The 24,685-nt window shown below is 40.2% G+C and overlaps 1 protein-coding gene across 3 annotated transcripts in view; it reads left to right on the top strand.

Moving 5' to 3' along the window:
- Positions 1-24,685, top strand: part of ptprsa (protein tyrosine phosphatase receptor type Sa) — a 250,644-nt gene that overhangs the window by 109,393 nt on the left and 116,566 nt on the right. For all 3 annotated transcript variants that reach the window (XM_042417834.1, XM_042417835.1, XM_042417833.1), the window contains 3 exons: positions 1,425-1,646; positions 19,119-19,264; positions 21,854-21,995. In XM_042417834.1, the coding sequence (XP_042273768.1) occupies positions 1,550-1,646; positions 19,119-19,264; positions 21,854-21,995 (385 nt within the window). In that variant the 5' untranslated portion in view covers positions 1,425-1,549. The remainder of the gene's footprint in view (positions 1-1,424; positions 1,647-19,118; positions 19,265-21,853; positions 21,996-24,685) is intronic.

The following is a 24,685-nucleotide window of genomic DNA, read 5'->3' as shown; positions in this document are numbered from 1 at the left end:
TTCAAGCGATATAGTTTATATACTATATATCCATCCCACTGGTATAGTTTGCCTCATAAGTGGTCTTTCACTTTTTTTAATCTAAGTGCTTCTGATCCTAATTTTATCTGAATGATAGAGATTGTAACTGTCAGTTATGCTATTTTTTAAGTACATTCAGTTCACATTTCAGGCACTGAAGCTCTTGTCAAAAGCAACTTGCAGTGAAATAGCACGTAGGGATTTTATGAAGTGTTCAGTGGCAATTTGAAAGTAGCTCTTTCGTGGATCAAATCTGTAAACCTGTGTTGACAGAATATTATATTTAACCTCTAGGTTACCTAGGGAAAAAAAGTTGCTTTAGGGCATCTACAATGTACTGCACACTGTCTAAACAGTTTATACTATAGTACCCTGTTAACCACCCAGTGAGTAGGTAATTAATCTCACTTCTGGAGAGTTGCCCTCACCCCTCATGTAGGCTCAGCTGAGTGGTAGCATCCCTGGAGCTGGAAAGAGTTCAGTGTATTAAACAAGGACACTAAAGCAGGGCAGATGCTTGCTAACACAGAACCTTGAACCTTGGTCCTGTGATCTGGGTCCTGTGAGAATGGACAGTTGTTGTTGTTGTTGTGATGCTGTGTTCACTGATTGATTGCTGACACAGATATTACCTTCTGTTGAAGTGTCCTTGAGCAAGACGCCGCACCTTTTCGCTCTGGATAAAGGTTTTGATGAATGGCATACATGTTAAAAAATGGGGAAAGAAATTGACTAACTCATTAAATTCTTGTCAAGGATCTCTCTCACTTATCCTTTCCTTTGTCTCTTTATTCACGTCTTTTTAATTAAAGAGTATGTATAACCACATGGTGGTGGCTCTGTGCTGCACTAGACATATCAATGAGTGTGTGTGTGTGTGTGTGGTGGGAGGTGTCCCTGGTCTCTCTGTGTAGCTTGGGGAATTAATGGCAATTTGACTAAAACAAAGAGACTGTGCCTGGAATATCATTGGGTGCCTGTGTAATTACAAGGCAATGAGACAAGATCAGGCGATTAGAAAAGGAAAAAGAAAGAAAACAGTGACTCCCCTGCTAATTTAGGGATGAGAGAAGACGCTGGTTGCAAGATCGGGGTTTGAGGGTGTGTGACACTTTGCTTCCAGTAGTGTCACCAACACGCTATTACCTTCCTTCCATTTATGTGTCAGCAGAAATGAGAGGTTGTGAAAAGTGCAAGCAGACTGGCCCTACTCTGAGTGTTCTTCTGTCTGTGCCTCAGTCACATGTCCTGTCAGGGTGGACAGAAAGCGCCACCTTTTCACTGCAAGTGGCTCTGGCTAAGAGCATCTGTCAAATTCTCAGAAGTTAAACACATAGTGGAATAGATAAATCTTAAAATAAAAAAAATTCTAATATTTCCTGTCTTTCTTTGTCTTTTCTCAGAGTGCCAAGCCGTTCTGCGTGAAGACCCCAACCTTCCCTGCGCAGTCGGGGCCTCGGCTCTCCAGCCATTTCAAAGATAAGTCCCACCCCACCCCTCCCTGCTCCCCTTCCCTACTGGAGCCAAGATGGCCATCGGCGGCACCCCTCGCCTCTCCTTGCCACTCCTGCTGCCTGTCACCACGCTGCTGCTATCACTGCTGCTCACCGGCTCCCACGCCTTATGTAAGTAATCAACTAATTGACTAGCCGTTGCATATAACTTCATCAGTGTTCCAACGTAGAGCCCTTTATGGATTCATCGTTCATATCTGATCTACTGGTTAGAATATCGCAGAGAGGTGGAAGATGGCAAGTTAGCAAAGCTTTTAAGAATATTAGAGCCCTTCATAAAGTCAGTTTTCCATTTCAGTTTTCTTTTAGTGAGCATGTAAAGACATGCATTACTGTCTCCAGTTGTTGATATCACATTTTGGAAAGGCTGTCTTCATTCTCAAAAGGACTGTAGTTTATAGGAGGTCTCTAATTCTGCCTCAGCCAAAGAAAATAAGAATTTCAGTACAGCGTCAAGAGCTGTCCTTCTGTATAAATCGTCTTCCATAACTTTCTATGTTAGTAACAGAGGAACGTCAGTAGTCTCTTATCCCACCCTGTCAACTCCTGCTTAGGATTTGTTCTGCACCATTTCCCCGTTAAGATGGGCTTAGAGCAGCATTAAGAAGACAAAACAAATAGGAGGCTCTGCAGAGAAATAGAACAAGAGTGATGGCGAGGTGGGGAAGCTCCCCCTTGGGTTTCATTGTTTGTAAATCCTGTGCGTGTGATTGTGTGTGTGTAGGAGTAAGTGTGTTGGTGAGTATGTAAAAGAATTATATGAAGTGGTGAATCCAGATACATGTCTGTTGGAGTGTATCAGTGACAAGTTTGCGCGTGTGTGTGTTGTGTGTGTGCATGTGTGTTAACCCTCTGTACATAACCACACTGCAGGCAACATGTAAATTATATGTTTGCCTCAGTGGTTTTGTGCATGTGCTGTATGTGTCTATGCAAAAGCAACGTTATGAAATTGTCTCCTTTTGATTGGATATAATGTTATCCTCCCCGTCTTATCTCCCTCTACGTGTCATTAAAACACTAATTTGTCACTTTGGCAAAAAAATAAAAACTTTGGGGAGAAAAACAACTGTATAACTAGTTCAAGTTAAAGTTTCTTTCTTCATATAAAACTTAAATAAATAACAAGACAAATTTGTAACAGTGTTTTACACAAGAAGAGCAGGTATACACACATACACCTTTTACGCACACAAATCAGCAAAAAGCATTCAGCTGTTACATTCAACCAATTATAAAAGTAGATCAAGCTTCATAAATAACAGAACATATATCAAAATTTTAAAAATCAGTCAACATTCAGTGTACAAGAAAAACAGAACATTTTAAGATGATGCTTAAAATTATGAACAGGTTCAGCCAATGTGACGTTTCAGACAAACTGTTTTTGAGGACAGTTGACGTTGAGAAGTGCTTGATTTGTCTGTCTACCTTGGGTAATTTGCAAGATAAATTGCATTTTTCACCTCTTCCTCTCTGTTCCTCTCAGTTTCTGACATTCTGTAAGTGTATTCTTAGCGGCTCTAGATAACATGAGGAGGACTTGATTTTTCTCATGTTGCAACAGAGCTGTCTACTTTTGATTGCATGGTGGTTTGAGTGTCTGGTAGCATAATTCAAGTGTCTTTCAGCTCAGCTGGCTGAAAACATCTGAAATTGCACTCAGACGGATGTCAAACCAAGTTTGTTCTCCTCTTTTTTGCCTTTTTTCTGTCTCACTGAGTGTAGAGAATGCAAGGCCACACGCTTGTTGTCAGAGGGAAAGTTAAAGCAAAGGGTCAACAGCCCCTGCTCTTAACATGTTGCATATGAAAATGGTTTGTTTCATGTTCTCATGTTGACTATACTTGCCCACTTAGGACTCGTTTTTTCTCCTCTACTTGAACTCATTCACAGCAACTGTTTGCTCACCCTGGTTTAAATAACATTCAGTGCAGTCTGCTTCATCTTTGATGGAGATTAGCTTTTCCTCTCTCTCTCTGTCTCTCTCGCGCCTTACTCTCTCTCTATCTCACACATACACACACACAAATACAAATACACTAACAGCAGGGCTCTCTCCCCATCTGTCAGTATCTGCCTGTCTTTGTCTGCTCTGCCTGTGGATATGATTGCTGTTTTTGTCAAGCTCTCTCACTCTGTCTTCTTGCTCTTGTTCACTTTATTTCTTGTCCTCGCCCCCCTCCTGCCCACACACACACACACACACACACACACACACACACACACACACCCCTCACCCTCTTCTCATCTCTTTTGGGGGTACACAGCATTGCCCCACCATTATGTCTGGAAATATATGCACACACTTACAGACTACCTTATTTTTCTCTCTGATTGTCTTTCACACCCACATGTGCACACACACACACACACACACACACACACACACACACACACACACACACACACACACACACACACACCAATTATATTCACTCCCACCTGGTGGACTGAGAGGACTGGGGGGAAGAACCAACCCCCCACCGCATTTCAACTCTCTTTCTCTCTCTCACTCACTCACACACACACACAAACACACGTGCGCACACCCACACACAGTGGATGCCACCCTTTTGTAGAAAAGCCCAGCTAAAAGCATGATGTCATCCCTTTCTCTCACATCCCTCCCTCTATCTCTGCCCTCCGTTCCTTTCCATTTACACTCATAAATCATAGTGAGAAGGAGACATTTTTAATCAAAAGAGAAAGAAAGATAGCTCAATAAATCCCAACGCCCAACCGCAATAATGCATGGCTCCCTGTTTGTGTGTGTATGTCTATATTTGACTGCATATTTGCATGAATTTGTAAGCAGACGCATGCATGTGCTGTATGTGTGTAAAGGCTGAATTATATTAATGTGTGGAATGTCATAGCATTGTCGTAGGTGGCTATAGAATATTGGGTTGAGTTATAGATCTATATTGATGGTTGTGGCACAGCTGTAAAACTAGATAACAATGTCAAGCCTTCATTTTAGACGAAAAACCCAAAGTAATTGTGTTTACATGTGATATTCATTCCTTCCTCAGCCCTGTCTTCCAATCGTCCATGAATAACAATAAATTTAAAATTTAAACAATGAGCAAATACTAAACTATGTGCAGTGTGCACTGCCAATGTACAAAAATATGAAAATAGATATTTAGTCAAACCTACTAAATGATCTCATACTCACAATGGCAAACTCATAATTAGTGATAACATCCCAGTACCAATAAAAATTAAAGAATAAACCATCACCATCTATTCCCATTTGTGTGCAGTCATATTCATTAAAATTTTTTGCTCCAAAACATTTGCAGTCAAATGAGTTCATAGTGTATCTCTTAATGGAAGGAAATCAAAATGATTCATTTATAGAATTTATGCGGTTATGAGTTGCTACCTGAGGTGCTTTTTAGTCATGATTAAAGGAAAAAAACAAAAGAAACAAAAAAAAAGGTATAATATAATTCAGCATAGTAGAAAGCACAAACACTATGATTTAAAAAAAAAACTTAATCAAACACAGCAGTCCAAAAGTGTGTTTGATTTTTCACTATGGTTGTTTCTGACATCCATAGGGATGCTGATTAAAATTTGTCAGTGAATAATGAAAGTGTAGGTTCTCACTGATGTTGTTATAATCTAGTAATCTTAGTTTTTTTGATTTATGAGCTATAGGGCTGAAAGAGTTGTCATGGTGTTCAAAGCCTCATACCCCAAAGCCCTCGTCATGTGACATGATTTTACTGAACACACATACACAGGTTACCATGCATAATTTTTCTTTGTTTTGTTATGTTCTCTAGTTATTCTTTTGGAGCTGATAAAAGTGCAACAGAGAACCAGTAACCTATTTCTTTTATGGAGGAAAGCCTTGTCCGATATTTCCATGATTGTTCCCATTATTGCCTCAGGTTTTAAAAGTTCTTACTTACTTTTCTCGAGTGAAGTGACACTATCTCGCACATTTTTTCTGGCCTTTCACCTCCTTCTTACTCATTCCTCCTCTTTTCTCTTGGTCTTTTGGATTCCTCAACAGTAGAATTCTTGGCAAAGTACTCCTAATAGTAATTGGCCAGAACTCATGGTGATGGGGTGAGGGTGTTCAATTATTTATATTCCTTTGAAGCTGCCAATTGGAAAAAAAAATGAAGCCCCTTAGTGGAGTTGTTATTTTCTTGCTCTTGTTCGCTACATCTTTGTCTCTCTGTTTCTCTTTCTTTCTCTCTCTCACACTCCTTATCTTTTCCACTCAAATTATGTTTGAGCCAACACTGTCAAGTTAATTCTGTCAAATTCAATTTCATGTGCACCCAGCTGTTTCATGCTTGGCCCCGTACTTTGCTCTATCCACTGTTTTTCTCTTAAATGAGAAGAAAACAAGTTAATTTTTAATTGAGTTACAGGCATGAATCCCTGCCTCAAGTAGCCTGTTGGCACTGCTTGCACTCTGAAGGTTTGTTATACATAGCTGTACACTCACAAAATGGTAGAGGGCAACAGCAAGAAACCATCTTTCCTTCTCCTTAAGTGTTCTTTAATTCATTCACTATGGAGTGTAAGGTATTCTCCAATCAAAAATAAAATATGTGTCTTCTTATAGGCAATTTGGGGGGTTGTGCAACCAAAGAAGGCAAAAACCAAAGCAGTTCAATTTATCACCATTTGCAAAGTTGTTGCGTGTTTCACGTGAGGGCTTTAGGTGTATGTGCTGTTAAAATGCTTGATTGCTCTATAAGATGGCTGAACAGTGTTGACTTTAGCCCCAGTTACATGATTTATAATGCTGACAGAACAAACAGCCAATCAACAGTGCAGCTCTAGCCCATATGGTTACCAAGAAGTCATAGGACAGCATACAACCATCAAATTGGTTCAGGGAGATAAAACACTGTGATAGCAATATATAAAAAAAAGTCAGTGTATTATATTGAAATGTACCTCTAAAAACACTGTTTTGGTCAGCACAATGGATCAAATAGCCGTCCCCCAAGCTTACAGTCACAGTGTGGGTGGTGCTTATCTTCTTTTTTTGCCATCATCTCTCTTTTTCACTCTCTTTTCAGTAGCATGCTCCAGCAATTTGAGCGATGTTATATGAACCCAGTTTGACAGTACAATACAAGTGATTGAAGTGCGTGAAAGGTGCTATCCTTCCATGTTTTTTTTTCTTTCTGCAGAAAGGAATTCAACACACCATCAAGGTGGCTTTTAAAATTGTAATGCCTCTGATGCTTTGATGAGCAAGTTTAGATCTTCAAAGGTTTTTGATTCCACCCCCCAAAAAAAGATATTCCTCGATGCATAACTGTGTTGGTACGATTGTTTTTCAAACCTTCAGACTGCATAGGTGGAGGCTTTTCTTTGTGTATAGCTTGACTAATATATACATGTATTTACATGTAAAGACAGATATAGTGTCTGTTTTTCAGTGTTTTATTTTCAATAGACAGATAGAAGATTGTTTTGTCTCCATTTTCTTCATTCTCTTGTCATCTGTTTTGATCAGACCTATTGTACCTTTGGCAATTGGAGGTGTCCTCTTCATTTAATGAACCAACAAGTGTCAATTGCCTCAAGCGAGTCTCTAAATGACACAAAATTGTTCCTATTTCATCTCCTCTGTGTGGCCATTTTGAAATCAGACACACTCTTAAGCTTAATATTCCTCCTTTCTCTGAGGAATCAAGCCTATTTATTTCCAATAGGCTGAAGGATACTTAATGTCTTTCACTTTTTTCTTTTGCCTTCAACAATGGTTTCAATGGGACCAATTTGTGCATATTACAAGTGTGCCACTCTTTTTAGAAATGCAGCTTTGCTGTGACAGCAGTGCGGTCGGGCAAAGTTTTTCACCTCTGGGTACTAACACTCTAGAACTTATTTTATACTGGGTTCCCACATCCTGCCACAAGTCCCTCGTGTACTGCAAAGCCTGAGCCCTGCGAGTTTGTTTGGAGTGCAGTCAACATAGATGGCACACTGTATGATGCAATGAGCAAGGGTTTGCACAAAAACATCAAGTCTCTACTCATTTCATGTACACCATTTGTGAGCTTTGAAATCTGGTTACTTAAAATGTGAAAATGATCTAATGAAGTGAAGTAATTTCATTTCATTTCATTTTTGAGAATTGTCTTTAATATCAATAATACCTTTAAGTCTTTCCACCTGTATTATAATGTTCTTTGTTCCTTGAAATTTCTTCCACTTGAGTTGTATTCAAACAGGTACAATAATCTCACCCTGTACATTCCTTAATATGTTGAAAGGAGAATAAGATTTGAAGACTCCATTTGAGGTTACAAGATGGACATTTTTCCGGTGTCACAACTGACTGCACAATCCAGGCAGTACAAACTCGCTTTGTGAATCACTACGTCCACAACTGCTTGGCACCCCAACTGCCCCGAGAGCAAATCCCAATTAGCCTTTCTTCCTTATATTTTAATTGGAAAAGCAACTGTTTCATTAACCCTTGAGCTTGCACGGCCAAGGTAAGGGTTACATAGGAATGGAGCCTGACCCAAACATGCCCTGTGGAATATGACAGCAGCTGAGATTAGTTTAGACAGCACTTCTTAAAATCCTGACTGACAGAGCAGCCATGCTTATTTTAAGCACAAATTCAGACATTCGCACCTCAACAGCGCAATCACAGTATCATACATTTTTCCTTCTATCACTGGTATGAGTTAAGTGAGCTGCTCAAGAGCACCTTGGCAAAAATCGAAGATTGTTTAATATCTTTAATATAGATTTTTAAAGTTTATTAAAAGTGCAGCATATTTTGGAGCTGCTTGCAAGGTTAAGCTGATGTTATTTCATGGAAAAATTGTGTTCCAAAATCAGTTCAATGCGATGAGGATCTAATTTGAGAATACACCATGTTTACAACACGTTGTTGACTGAATGACTGACCGACTAACCCACAAAGTTGTTTGCTCCATCATTAAAGATAGAAATCGTGGCCTCTGATTAAGAAATCAGCAGCAGACTTTTTTTCTCTCCTTTCCCCTTTTATCTTTTTGTTTTTTCTGTGTCTTTTTCTTTTTTGCCTAGTACAAGTTTTTGAGTTTTTGCAACAGTCTGCTGGTCTTTGTCGGCAGTGATTGCATGTGAAAACTTCCAGACAAGACAAAGCAAGATGAGTTTAGAACAAAGGCTTGGTTTCAATAGCAATGGCACTTACACAGGCAGTCTGTGAGAATTTGTTCTGACTCATGGGACTTAGTTGTTTAGTAGTGGTCGACCGATACAGGCTTTTCAATGGCCGATGCTGATATTTAGAGAGCAGGGAGGTCGATGGCTGATATATAATACCGATGTCATGTTGTTGTTGTTTTTTTTAATAATAAGATACAAAATTGCTGCACTTAAATGAACATTTCTTTAACACTAATGTTATTGTCTGCATTGTCTCTGTTTGCTGAAGTAGAACAACTCATGAATGAATTGAGAGAGAACGAAAATTTGTAAACTTATATAAATAAATAAATAGAAAATAAATAAACAATGCTAGTGCCCACAGTAGAGCCCAGCAGCATCTCTTTGTTTTTGGTCCCAATGAACATTTATTCAGCACTAATGTATTATTCACTCACACAGAAAAATATTTGAAAATGAAAAAATATGCATTGTCTCTGTTTGCTTGACTAGATCTACACTTTACTTATTATTTTAAATTTTAAAAAATGTCCACAAGTAATCTAAAACTTTTATGAATAAAAAATAATAAATAAAAAGTTGTAGTGCTCTAAACAGCAGCATTTTTCAGCAGATAACAGCATCTCCTTGTTTCGGAGAGAGAACGAAAATTTGTGAATACTTGGGGCGGCATAGCAAGACTCGGGAGAGATTTGTGCAGCCACACATTTCTCCATTTTCTGTTAAGCATCATCAGGTTAGGCTAACCCTTTGTTGCTAACTTTGGAGCTAACCCCCTTCACTTTTCCAGCAATTGGAGAAACAGACGTGACTTTTCTTTGTCTTGATAGATGATACGCTGTAGTCTAATCGTACATTTACATTTATTGTACACTGCCAGATTGACAACTTACTGCTAACCTTTTCCTCTGCTCCACTTGCATTCACCATCACTTTTCTGCCACTTGCACTCTCTCAACCACACACATTATGAACTGCCCTATTCCTTAAATGGTGCTACGCTGCCAAGAGTTTCCCAGGCAACGACACAGAGGTTAACTCAGGTTTCGGAACAGACAGAACCCCCAGACACTATTGATATCCGAATGAATGGATATTTGGCATTATTTTTGGTATTAAAAAATATTTTTTGGACTGGCGGGGGTTCTCGTTGCCTTGGCAGCCCGCCAGGCCTGTGCAATTATAGGGGAAACACTGAGTCACTCAGTAGTCCCAGTTTATGAGCTGCAGGAAACAAAGTTTCTCTGCATTTTCTACACTGAGCCTGTTCCTCTTCTTCTCAGAAATGGTCCCAACCTCACTGGATGTTCTTTTGCTGGGAACAGAAGAGGGTGGAGGACAGAGAAATTTTCTTGCCAGTGGTACAAGAAGGCTTAAGAGGGTTTTGTTCTGTTTCCACCATTCCAGTGGCAGATCAGTCATTCTGTAAATCACCGGCTCCCAGACGTCATGGTTCAGCTCATCAGAGATGTCCCCTGCTGCAAAGACATGACCCTTGTATTGAGGATCCAGCAGTGTTGCCAGCACCAAACATTTGGTCTCCTCAATCTTGGAAAATCTTTTCTCCAAACAAACACTGTCTCTAGCAGTGCTCTGATTCCCCTAGTAGTGGGACCTTCTGCCTGAAGCAGCATCTTCAGCACTACAATGTTTGGGATGATGCAGGAGACAGAGGCCTCTGCCTTGCTCATCCAAGTGTCACTTCTTTAATAGGGTCCAGTGTCTTGATCAAATTTGAGATGATATCTAATTGTTCTGTAGTTGGACATGTAAACTCCCCATGTTCTCCTGCATATACCTTCAGGGAACACTTCTGCTCCAGCATCGTCTGCAACATGTGCAGAGTGGAGTTGCAGCGGAACAGCTTGAATGATCCCATACTGGGGGAGGCCCAGGTCTTCTTGAAAGGCCCTCAGATGCTGTTTTGGTAGCACAGAGTGGTTGAAGTGTGTTGCACATGTCTTCAGCTTGCTGATATTGTCCCCCACTGCTTTCTGACTGCTGATGCCCTCGTTTACCACAAGCTGCAATGTGTGTGCACTGCAGCTGAGGTCCGCTATCGCTGCCAGTCTGATGCCTTTGATCATGTTTGCACCACTGTCTCTGAGCACAAGCACCACTCTTTCTTGGTTGATATGCCAATGGCCCATCATGTTAAGAAACAGCTTGCTGATGTAGTCTCCAGTATGGGAGCCAGACATGGCCTCAACATTTAAGACTACCTGCTTCTTTTCCCAGTCTTTGTCTACAATGGCATGTTAGACTCATTAATGATTCAGCTTCTACAGACCAACAGTCTGTGGTGAAAGACAAATGGGAGACAGCATTCTTTGGTGCAGTCAGTGCTTTGATTTTATTCTCAACCTCTGTGTGCACACTATCCAGCATGTCTGTGCTTCTCACTTTTATGGCTACACCTTGGTTCTGCTACAGCCAATGACTGCCAGAAGGCCACATCTGAAACAATCGTTAAAGGTTGATTGTCTGTGGCAGTCATATCTGTTATTAAAGCGTCAATTTGTTTTGACCTCGGATCCGATTTTTGCCGTTTCCCTTGAGCATCAAACATCTGTCTTATATTAGGCTGAAGTGAGTCAGCTCCAGTTGCATCTTTTTTTTTTCTTCTGTGTCTCTTTATAAGCAGGAAGGTGGTGACACTTCAGGTGATTCCAGATGTTTGTGGTGTTTTTTTCTTCCCTGCTTCAGCCCCCATGCTCACTAATTCACTGCAGATATTGCACTTGGCCTCCCCCGGTGTTGGCTCAGTGACATACTGCCATAAGGGACTGGATTTCTGTCCAGCCATCAGTAATTATTAACATAGAAAAAATACAAGGTCAATATTTGGGTTAAAAATAAAAAAAAACAAAGAAAAGTCAGGTATAATTCCATTATTCCATGCACATTACAATCAAAATAAATATCAAATAATATACATGATTATGTTTTCCATTAGCATGTTGTTTTAGATGGATTTTCTATTAATTAATGAAATAGAAAAATACATTGGGTTATGCTGTAGATTTCAGAACTTGACTGGTATCTAAGGGAGAGCGAGGTACAATATGTCAGAAGCGACATCATTCAACTGCATTATTCTATGCATTAAAACATAATATACATTTAATGCTAGCCAGTGACGGTTTTAGATTAGATTTGCTGTCATTTAGGATGGGAGAAATGTGTTAACTTTAGAAAATTTGATGGTGACTGAGGGAATTTAGGAAAATGTTTATAGCCGGGCGCATGAGAGTTATAGTACAGGGTTTGAAACTAACTTTTTCACCACCTTCCCAAAACTGTCCCGAAGCATATTTTTGTATGTTTGTTTATGTTTGTTGACAGACTCGGCTACAAGCCAATTATTTCAAAATGCTGGATATTGGCCTGATTAATCGGTCGACCACTATTGTTTAGGCCTGGAGGGTCCGTCCATCCATCCCTCCATTCATCTATCCATCCATCCTACATGTGTAAGTGTGTATGTGCTGATAAAGGCTATTAAGGTTTTAAGTCAGGTCCAGGACTGATGGACAGGCAGCTCTAACAGCTTGGTGGCCTGCTGAGTCTTTTGGATAGCTGCTAGCCTGATACTGCAAGCAAGTAAATCTCTACAATTCAGAGGCCCATGTGACTGTAGTTGAATGTCAGCAACATCTCTCTGCACTGCTATTCCAGTGACAACACCTTAGAAACTTAAGAAATGCCCCAGTTTAAATCATATTTAAATCAGAAGAAAATGTCCAAGATGACAAGAGAGGTGACACAAACATGTGTATGCTCCATTCTCCATTCACTGACTGTTTTTCTCCCAAGCACTCAGCCTTGATAGTGCCCGTGTGTGTGTCATGTGTCTGCTGTTTGACTAATACAAAAATTAAGTTTAATCTCAGTCAGGATTAGCTTCACTAAATCAACTTCTTTAATCGGTAACACACAGTCGTTCATATTGCCCTCACCCACTTTGTAAACATACCACAGAGACATAAAATTGTGTTTATCAGTACATAGAGTTTCTTAGAGTGTCTGTTATGATAAATATGTGGAAAAATATGTGGAATCAGTTACACGCTTTTAACTCGTTGCTCGTATCCAGAGCAACCACGAGTATGAGTGCAACAGTAAAAAAAAAAAAACCCAAAAATGTTAAAATTGATATCATTCATATTTACATCTTCACCCTGATTACACCCTCTTCCCAGACTGCCACATGAGAGGCAGGGAAGGGGAATTAGTTTGCTTGCAGTGGTGCCTCTAATAGTACCAAATGTTCTTTTCAGACATTGCTGGTAAAAAATTGTCTCTATGTGCTGTGAAAGATATTTGTAGCAAGATGGATAACAAGTGCCCTTTTCCCAATTCTCTGCTTTTCTCTGCAAATCACTGAATGGCTGTGCGTCATTTTGTCTCCCACTTTGCTAATTCAGCAGATAATGGCTCCTATTTATGACCTGAGAAGCTTTTCTCCATCAATTACTGTATTAGTCATAAAGCCAGTCCCCTCCTTTCTCTTATACCACCACCCTACCAAACGACAACAGTAAAGTACTGTAAATGGAGCCGTCTCATATTCACATATCCACCTCCCACTCTCCACCACTTTATAATCACAGTGCTGGTGTAGTCTGTCTTATCAGGTCCAACAGAGGTAGCGGCCAGTAGCAGGTGGTTGCTGTATTAGCTAAACAAGCGTCTGTGTGCACAGTGTGAGTTTTTTTTCTCCTCCTGCTAGCCAGTTGTGTTTGCGTGGATCTGTTCTATTCTCGGGGCCTTGTGAAGATAGCTGAGCCCCCATTGCTGGTTATTTTAGCTCAGGCCATGTCCCCCTGCCAGGCAGATAAAGACGGGTCTTGTGTGCTTATCTGGGCAGTGCTGTACGGCAGTCTGTCTGAGGGAAGCTTCAGGGAGTAGAGGGAGACTTTGGTGGAAGGGACAAATGGCCACTGTGGGTGCAATGTCCTTTCAATGTCATCTCTGGTAACATAACGAAGGCTGTTTGGTGGAGACTTTTTTACAAGGTACCTTACAGCAATAGATGTGTACATTTTTAGAATAGGTGGAACCGTTGGGAATCAAACCCCAAAAGTTTTGTGCTCCAGGTAACACAGATATACGCACACAAAAAAGCAGAGGACGTTTAAAGGTTTTACATCTTTCACTGACTATAAAAACATCACCGTAGAAATGATACTTTTATTCACTGGATCTGAAGAAGCCAGGTGCTAAATGTAGCATTTTAACACCAAGAAAGCATTACTACAACCATTTTAAGGTAAAAGTGTAATTACTATAAATAAACAAAAAGGTTGGCATCTTCTACCAGCAACAACACTTTATTTATTGTACTGATACTGATTTCACAGGAAGTTGCTTAACTATGTTAAAGGGGTAGAGGGAGCTGTAAACAAAAAGTTTCCAAGAAAGTATACAGGTAGTTTTAATTTTAAGGACATAAGCACTGTGCCACTGGAATGAGATATAGGGGATAACTTCTCCTCTGTCTAATTTGTTTTAAGGAGTTTTTACCAGGGACTGACATAGATCAATATACTATGACATAGTGTATTGATGTTTGAAAATGCGGCACATTGCACATTTAAAGAGAGTCCTTTAATAGGAAAGTCTGATTATTGTTTCATTCCCTAAAACAGCCAATGTATGTTCAACAACAGCTTTTTTCCATAGTGAAGATACTGAACCCAGTGAATGCATGAATCATTGTGGGCGAACTTATCTGTATAAATTATGGTGTAGTCCTTGCCATCACTCATTGCGAAAATCTTTTAACAAGTTTAAGTCCCGACACCATTCAACCTTTTCTACCCTACAATTACTGGCTAAGTGGCAAGGTTCAGATTATGAAGAAAAAAAAAAAAGGCTCAAAGTCAACAGTAACTGGCAGCAGAAGCCCAGAGGCACACAGTCGAGGGAAATTGAAAAATAGGTTAATTATGCTCATCAGAGTTCACACAATCACACACCACATACCTGTAGTAATTACACTATAATAGACATTCATGGGCCCAATGCTAGGGGCGTTTGATGTGCCGATGTGCACAAAAACACAGAAACATGTTTACAAGTCCTCACACGCATATAGTAACCGCATATACCACATTTACTATACACAGAAAGAAAGAGGGACAAAAAACAATATATTACAATCCTGCCCACCATTCACTGCATATCGTCTCACAGTAAACACACTCAACAACTTGCCTACTCATACGCTTTACAAATTGTCACAGTAAAGCAGGTTAAATTCATGCTTGTAGTCAGTCTGAGTAAATCAAACCTGGCATCTCTACCCTTTACCCAACCTGGGTTGATTGGGGGTTAATTAATGCTATTGACTATTTCAACCCACTACCTGATTAGTCTAAAAAAGACTACAAACCAGACAGAGCACATAAGTAGGTAAGCTTAGAGAGAGGGAGACAGCAGAGCTGAAACTAAAAATTAACTTTATTTGGTTACTTATATAATATAATTATGTTTAATTCTAGGGTTTTGCACTGAAACTACACTTTCAGACTCAAGTCTGTAAACAGCGTCACGTGTCAATGCAGGCTAAATGTGCATCTGTAGGCCATAATCATATTATCTCTCTCTTTCTCTCACCCTCCCTCACTGTCGCTCTCTCCTTCTCTTGACTCTTGACTCTCTCACAAAAATACAAACAGGCACAACCTGTTCTCCTCTCCCTTTTAGCAGCCCTATTTCTACTTTTGGCCCGCTGTAAGTATGTCCTCACAGCTGGATTGGTGTTAACGTTAGATATTCTCAACTTTATTTAACCATCTTTTCTGCAGATATGGAAGTTTTCTCAACTTTCAGAGCAGTCTGTAGGTCATATCTGTATGTCATATATAGTTCAAGGGGACAGTGTAGGACAGACAGTACACAGTGGCTGGTATCAACCATAATTTCCTAAATGTATTCAGGCAGAATGAATGAAATACGTTGCAGGCAAGTAACTAGCATATTAGAACAATACAATAACAGTACCATTACACTAGAACAGAAATATATTTAATAAATAATCAGTTGTAAAAACAAAATTTCCCAAAGAAGTGACAAATACAGGGAGATGTTAGCAAAAGCGACAACCTAATGTGTCATGAAATGCCTCAAATTTATTGAAGTGCTGTACAGAATGTTTTATGCATTTGAATTTAAAAAAGCAAAAACTACAAATAAGAAATAAGAGCAAGGGAGAAAAGTTAAGAAAATACTATTTTTTGATGAAATATTCAGCACTTTCTGTCCTGCCCTACCTCTTCATATCATCTCTTCTAGTTCTCAGACCTCCTGTCAGCTCCTCTACTCTCCTCTCACAGCTTTCTCTTTTCCACTGACCTTCCCACCCCTTTCTGCACTCCTCTTACCGTCAACCTCCGCTGTCTTGTTCTTTTTCATTCCATCCGTTTTCCTCCCAGCTCCCTGGCTTTCTTTCCATCTCGAAACCGTCTTGAGTTCATATTGAAAACAGTATACAGTACATTATGAGAAAATCCTCAATCTATCAGGAGTCGAATTCACACTGACACGCAGGCGTATTTATTCTACATCTCTCTCATCCTATGAACAGGGCAAACAAGAGAGAAAGAGAGGGATAAGGCGACTGGGTGCAAATGTCGAATGGTCTAGGGGAAAACTCATCAAAGAGCGTTGGCCTTCAGCAGAACCACTGCCACAGGCCTGCTCTGTGTAAATCCCTCTTCTGTCTCAACAGAGGGCACACTGTAAGCGGAGGTCAAATGCAGAGGAGCTGTGTTGTGTAAAGCTGCGTTGTGTAGTTTCAAAATGGAAATTGAAAGTGCAAAATGCCAAAAGGGATCATTGTATGCACCAGACAAATAAAATAGACCTACTCCTTGAAGAAAAAGAAAAGCTGCGGTGCTCATATCGTCCCACTACGTACATAATATATAGCCTCCTGTGAAATATACAGGAGATTGGTGGGTTGGTTTTTTATACATGGTCTTATTTGAAGGTTGGATTTGTTAATCATTCATGTCTCAGTGTTGCATTTTATAACACAGCAGTTTGAGAATACATCTAACATGTAAGATAGACAAAGATAATTATAGTGATATGCAAAGGATTTATGATATAAAACTTAAATATTCTTGAATAATTGAGAGGACTGGATCCTCTGTGAGATTTTGACAGAGGAATGCCAGGTTGCAAAACAAAATACTTTCTATTAAGAAACCTTTCCGATATGTCAGAGAATGTGACTTCACCAGGGTTCATCTTAAAAGATGTAGAGTGCAGATTTAATGAGGGCTAAGAAATATTTTGAGGGATGAAACAATCGATACCCTTTCATGTGACCATCAGAAGGACAGGAATCAATATTTCCAACATTAAAATGATTGCCAGCATCACATCCATTTAATACTTCTTATAAAAGTGGAAGAGTTTCATCCCTGCCCTCTGGCTGATTTGTTTAGCTCAGACTGTAGTCTGTCAATGACAAAACATTCACAGCCTGTCAAAATGATGTTTTATCATATATGATTATTGTATTCGCTTATGCCATGAAATTAGCACTTTTATCCAGAAGTCTACACATCCTAGCAAGGGTGGCCCCAGTGGGAATCACACCTGGACACGTAGTTAGTGTCATGCTCTACCTTCAATTGCATGTGCTCCAAATTACCCAAGAACAAAGGGGGGAAAAAAATGCTGTCAAAAATCAAAGCGAGATAAGAGTAGCTCTGCTCATCCTCAGGTGAGCAACCCTGGCCACTGATTACTAGTCTGAATAAATTGATTGAACATAATATTCCAGTACCAATTATTCAGAGTAAAAAGTTTTTTTTTATCTTGTTTGACCATGGAATGGATAATGCACACATATGTTAGCTTTCGGCAATAATCTAATTCACAGAGATCAAAACATGAAAATCAAGGTTAAGTGGGTCTCCTGTTGGCATACACTGATAAGCAGGGCAGGAACACATTTTGGTAGGTTTTTAGAGATTCTACTGCAAAATCCAGCTGGTTGCAAACCAGTTTTTGAGACTAACCAGCCACTAACCACTAGTTGTGTTACAAGATACACAGCTTGTGTATATTGCTGTAATATTTGCATCAGAAATATTTGGAGTGTTAGTTGCAGGCAAGGAGATGAACTTTGTGTGTGATGCTTCAGCTTTCCCGAGGCAGTACACTCACACTTCTTTTTTTTCCTTTCCCTTGTCTTACACATTTTCTCTTTGCCTCGTTCTCTCTAAAATATCCACTCTCTATCGCTCTTTACCCGATAATGAATGCAGGAACTCTCCTTCATATGTGTTTAGCAGTGCCTGGAGACTGGTGTCGGCCCATGGTCCCTTAATTATTAATTTGACGTTATGTGCTGGCCGTTTGATCATCCCCGCATATCTGTATGATTCAGATTTAACGAGTTCCCCAGGAGACTCTGTTTTCTCTCTCTCTCTTTTTATCAGGCTTTTTGTCGTGAACCTACAGCAACCGAGGCATGAGTGACAAATTCAAGCACCAAAAAGTACTGAAATTACTTACATTTGATGGACAGTTTATCAGGAGTTAATGTGTGTTGTTCAAGTGAGAATTGAACCACTGATTGTGGCTATGCCAGTGCTACACTCTATTGAACAGTGAAAGGAGTCTCACTTTTGGACACTTTCATACAGCGTCAAATTAAAACCAAATTAAACCTCTCTCTTACTGCCTCATCCTTTTCCAAGGGCTTTCTTTTGTATGGGTAGTTTCCAGCCTCTGTTTCCCTATGGAGTTGTATTTTTGTGCTACTAATCATTAGCACCTTGGCACAACATCAACATGAAAATTCACAAATTCACAGATCCACACACAGAACTACACAACACCGAAATTGGGGCATTAGATGAAGGAATATATAATAATATCAACCCAAGGTTGTGTTGCGTGGGGTGAATCAGAATGATAACGTGAAGCCGTGGTTATCTATCTACTGTATCTACACACTGTCTGTCCATCTATTTTGTTCATCTATTTTTTTTTTTTCTCCAAAACTCAAACTATCCATCTCCTCTACTCATCCAAGTCTCTTCTCTACACTAGAACAGAGTGTGTGGGTGTTTGGTACAGAGTGAGAAAGAGAGACAGTAGAGGACTGAGGGGTTGCAAGAGGAGGCTGGTGTGGGTTTTTGCGACATTATAGAGCTTTGTGTGTGTGTGTGTGTGTGTGTGTGTGTGTGTGAGTGACTGAATGCGCATGCTCTCAGGCATTTGAAAGCCTGTCCTTTCAGAAATATAATTATACTTATTTAATGCTGCTTTGAAAGGAAGTGAGTTAACTCCAGTGGTGCAACATTCGTCTTGGCGCTAATGTTCCTTTCTATTTCTTTCTCCCTCTGTTTCTCCCTCCTCTGTCTGTCTGCCCCCTCCCTCGTCTTCCTCTCTCTTCAGCACCACCACGGTTCACTAAAGTTCCCGTCGACCAGATTGGCGTCTCAGGGGGTGTGGTCTCCTTTGTCTGCCAGGCAACAGGCGACCCGAAGCCAAGGGTTAGCTGGAACAAGAAAGGCAAAAAGGTCAACTCCCAACGTATAGAGGTGAGTCAAGTAGCTCTGCTGCTCACTGCTGAACTCTACATGTGTAGAGGGCAACTTTACGGTTAGTTGTGTTGCATTAATGTCATGCAACACTAGACTATACTACATGGTATCTCACAGTAAATGTTCTTAGACACATTTTGAAAGTATACCTCTGACTACAAAGTTAAATTTGATGCACGCCTCAGTCCTTTCATATATTGTGGTAATTACTGTTGTGACATTCAGCCATTGAGACCATTTTATGAGCCTGAGCCAAGATCAACACATATCGAGCAAAGTGAATCAAAGCATGAAGCTCAAATGATCCTTTTTTTTTTTTATTATTTGTCCACACAAATCTCCTCTTTTTCAGTGTTGCCCTTCACCACATTAAAATTACATGCGTGGACTTATTTTTCTGTTGGGTTCCCACCCAATCTTTTTGAAAAGGGTGTTTTCATTTGCTCTCTTCACCCATAGATTTCATAAATAGTTCTGGACAAAACTACCAATCTTTACATGGACTGGCTTCTCCAATGTCTGAGAAGTCCACCAATAAGATAGTCACCTAGTAATGGCATGAAGAGCCTCCTATTCCTTCAACTCTGTGCTCTTTGCACTTGAATGATTCTGCCGTTGTCACATTCTTGTTTCCTGTGCTAGGTTTTTTTCTGCATTCAGCCCTGTCTGTGTGAATGTGTCTGTCTGTGCGTTATTCATAATGTGTTTGTTGTTCAGTTCTCGGCAGGCCTCCCAGATGGCATCTCTAAAAGTCTTGATTGATGCTCAGTGTCTCTTAATTAAAAAGTTGCTTTCGTTAACGACGACGGCAGTGCACAGAGATAGACATGCACACACTGCAGCGTGAAGACAACCATAGGGGAGGGGGCTAAAAAGCAAGAAATGACAACAACATCAACAGGGGGAGAAGCAGCCTCTCAACGGAGGACAAAATAAAAAGACAAGTTGTGTTTGTACATTCTCTTCTGCTGCATGCTAAGTGGGAAACAAAGCCAAGGGCGTGAAGGAGCCCGCCAGAACGGACGCTTCTCTTCCTCCGTTTAGCATGAAATAAAAAATTTGTAAAGGGGTTTTGAAGTAGTTATGATATTTTTTTTTTCTGTTCTACCCTCTAGACAGCTGCTTTGATATCGATCATGATGCCGTGCTCTGCAGTGTTTTTAGCCTAATTAGTGGCTGAGCCCTGAGATGTGCAGCAGTGGAGCAGCAGGGCTGCTGAAGACTTGTACTTATATCTCAAAGTCATGCTTTGCTCAGAGATCTCAGCAGTGAGCCCTTCGTTGCAAGGGTTTGAGCTCCTCTGAGAAAAGACAGATATTGGAAGAGTTCGCTTTCAGACTGACAGACAGACTGACCGTCTTCCCCAACACTTCATCCTTCCAAAATGAGAGAAAAAGAGATTGGCGTGTGTGGAATGACTGTATCTATGAAAAGCAAGGGGTAATTGCTTCAGAAATGCTGCCATTTAAATTCTTGTTATTAACCTAAGTCTTGAGGTGCAGCTTCTTGCTGAAGGGTACATGGCTGTTGATGTATTGGTTTTCAGAGCGATCAAACCTGTGGCACTTCAGAAGCTGACCTGTTGCCAAACTGCACTACTGTCAGCTACATCCACTGGCATCATGTTTTAAAATAAAGACTAATTCAAAAATCCGGACACTACTAAAATTGATTTTGATGGAAGTTGAATCCTTGAATCAAGTATTCTTTACAGACTATGTCCGACTTACTGTATTCTCTTAAATCATTATAATATCAGATCCTAATGTCTAGTTAAGCAAAAGTGACGCCTGAGTTTGGAAATGTTAGCAGTTAATAAATAATATAATCAGTTTATAATATTCTGTAGGTAGTGTTTTGGTAGTCCTACTTATACTGCCTTTTGTCATGTCTTTGTTATATTTGAATTATAGGCACATTTTAAAAGTATACAAAGACATTTCTATTGTAGACTTGATTGAAGATAAGTGTAGTTTCTTTGTACCATTTCTGATTTTGGCAAATAAAAAATATCTTGATAATTTTAACATAGAGTGTGTAATATTTATATTCATCTTATTGTAGTAATTTTTGGGCAGCTTTCTTCCTCTCAGTATTCTCAGCACATGTATACTGAGTCTTGTCTGATTTAGTTTTTAAGAAATGCTTTCAACAAGACTCAAAACAAAGGACTTTAGAAAGAACAAAGGGCATAATTACAGATAAAAACAAGAGATGAAAACACAAAAAAGCCAGCGCATCACGCATCAAGAAATGGGGCCTTGAATTGTGTGTGTGTGTGTGTGTGTGTAGAGAGAGAGTGAGTCCTTATAATTCTCTTTTTATGAGGATCACAAGATATACAAGAATAGAAACACCAACAAAGGATATCCTTATTGAACTCACTTTGGTTCAAGATAAATTTCAGGCTTGACTTTGAGAAACGGACGTCTTAATTACCTTACATGTATGAATGAGAACACAGACACCGAACTCGTCCTTGTATCTACAAAAAATAGTTTGCTCTAGTGTTCAAAACTGGTAGTGCTCGTACTCTGAACAAATCCCTATTCTGTTTAACCATGTTCCTTACTTTTCATCCGACAGACAATTGAGTTTGACGAGGGCGCCGGCGCTGTACTCAGAATCCAGCCTCTCCGAGCACCACGTGACGAGAACATCTATGAATGCGTGGCTGAGAACAGCGAGGGCGAGATCACTGTCAATGCCAAGCTGTCCATCATCCGAGGTGAGTCCTGCATTATGAAAGAGTGTGCAGAGGGGTAACTACAAAATAAATCATTAAAGTGGACATCGGTGAGCTCCTCAGGTTTTTTATGATGACATCTTGCCTTGGAGTTTTTGTACTGCACTTGCCAGAGAGTGAGGGATGTACTTTGAAGTCTTTTGGCTTGGAATTTCTGTAGGTAGTGCACTCATATCTGTCTGTTAAGCCATTTTGGCTTCAGCTGTAAAAGCTGATCAAGCAGGTTGTTACAAATATTTTATTTGCCACCTCAGATATAAATCATGTATTTTGTAAAATGTAAAATTTGTACTTTAGTTTGTACAATATATGACCATAAAATAATGATGTATTTTTATCATGATTATGCTTCCTTTTATCAAGTTTTCATACAAGATTTTACTTTACAACATATATGACTTCCTTAGATTGTGTACTTTTAGAAACATACATGCAATCATAATTGGAATAGCAACATTTATTTATGTTAAAATGTGGAGGATCATTGCTCAAAGCTTTTATGCAGTCACACGTCACAGCCTGAAATAGACTCATAGTCACTTAAAACAGATGGACAGAGTGAGGGCTGTTTATCAGAGATTCATCCATTTGATGGTACTAATCAGCTGTCCATTCATGCAAGAGCTGAATCTCTACTTGCCTGTGATGAAAACCTATAGGATCCCTGAATAAAAAAGATTGATTGGTCACCCACAGGCTGTCAAGGCAGAGTGGCCGACAGATGTGTCTGGAGATAACACACACACATACACACCTAACCAAAACCTAACCTTAACCACTGACCCAAAAATCTGCATTTTACCACTTGGGGACACAGCTTTTGTCCCCAGTTTGACAAGCTGTCCCCAATTAACTGGTCTTAAGTCTGAAATTTGTACACAAAAGTAGCCTGTGACACACACACACACACCCCACACACACAGGAACAATTGTAAAATAACAAAACAGTATGAGATGTGTTGATGAAATCAGAAAGCTGAACTTTGTGAATCTTTATTTAGTGGCTCTTATATGTACTAGTTTAGTTTCAGCAAAGATATTTCACCGTTTGTCTAGCTTAGAGGTCATAGAGGACGACATCATAGGCAAGCAAGCATGTGGTCACACACTCCCGCTTTCTTCTCTCTCATTCTACCTGGGTCTGTCTGCCTCACACACATAGAGACACACACCCGATGTCTTCTCTTCTCCTCTGTTCTCTCCTGCCGCCATCTGCCATGTTTCTAGGACTGGATGAAGCTGAGCTATGGCTGGCTGGCAGCACACAAGCTAGGCCTTCCTGGCTGTCAGATCCACAGGCAGAGGAGTAGGGAGTATGTGTGTGTGGGGGAGTTTGGACCAGCGTTTTGAAGCCTGGCCCAGCATCCTTAGTTAGTTATTGTTAGCAACAAACCCCCACCCTGGAGGCAGGATTTTGGAGCTAGAGGGGTGTGAATGTCTCAGGTGCCCTTCAAAACTTGATATATAATTTGAAATGTGGTATCTATGCTTTGAAATTACATTTATGTTCACATTTGTAACATTCATTTACATTGGGTGTGCAGGTAGCAGTTTGGTAAGACACACAATGGCTGCTGAGCTGAGACACTCGATATATAGGACAGGATCTGCTGTTTCCTGAACAACTGAATCCAATTCTTCAGGAAATGTAGTACCTTGTGTGTAACACTTATTTGGCGTTACAGGTCTCAATAGGAATCAAACTGCCAGTTTCACGCCTTAAACATTTAAATTGAGTTCTGTAAAAAGATTTCAAAACAACAGATATGTTTTCATAGTCAGAATGCCATTTATTCATAAAGTGCTGGTAATAAATAAAAAAGTCCAGAAAATCCTTTACAAAGCAATAGTGGACACAAAGATAGAAAACAGGAAATTGAAAAACAAGGAACAAGCCCACCAAATTTTAACTTACAAGCCCAAGCATGCGCACGTCATTGTGTGTAGTTGTGTTTGTGGCTGTGTGAGAGAGCACAGGGCAAACCTAGGGCGGTCCACAGGAGCAGAAGGAAAATGAAAAGTTATTGGAATCAGCTCGACGAGGTTTCCTCCAGAGCCCAGAGGAAGAGAGAAAGCTTTCCTGCCCGGGCAAGACCCAGCTCTGAAGGAGGGAGGAGAGTGTGATGATGTGGGGAAGGTGAAAGAGGAGCGGCAGAGGGAAAGAGCAGCACGTTCCCTCTGTTTTCCACCTTTAATGAGGTCGGGCCCCCTCTGCATTAACCCATCAGTGTAAGGAAGGAGAGAGAAAAAAGATGGAGGATTTGAGAGAAGAGAGATGTAATTTAATTCAGGGATAATGCAGAAATGAGAGGATGGAGAAAGTGATTAGGGTCAAATTAAAATGGGTAGAAAGTGAGGAGAAGAAAGGGGTTGAATGGAGGGAGAGAAGTGGAGCAAACCAGATGAACAACAGTAGGAAAAAAATAGAGAAGTTGGCCAAAGATGAAGGGAGACAACAGGGGGTGTTGCGGACGATTGGCAATGTGGAACAGGTGAGGAGGACAATAGGCGAACATGGGTTCTTGGAACAGGGGCAAAGGATTATGGGATATGGGACAAGGCACAAGGGACACATCTGCAGTGAACAGAGGGGTTGTGGTCTGGGATCTAGAGAGGCAGAAAATGGGTCGCCACAATGGGTGACTTGGCCGGAAAGCTGTGGCACGTATTTA

Source organism: Thunnus maccoyii, chromosome 7 (assembly GCF_910596095.1).
Source record: "Thunnus maccoyii chromosome 7, fThuMac1.1, whole genome shotgun sequence".
In the NCBI taxonomy this organism is placed as follows: Eukaryota; Metazoa; Chordata; class Actinopteri; order Scombriformes; family Scombridae; genus Thunnus; species Thunnus maccoyii.
Note: the sequence above shows the minus strand (reverse complement) of the source record. Positions and strands in the feature narration are given on the sequence as shown.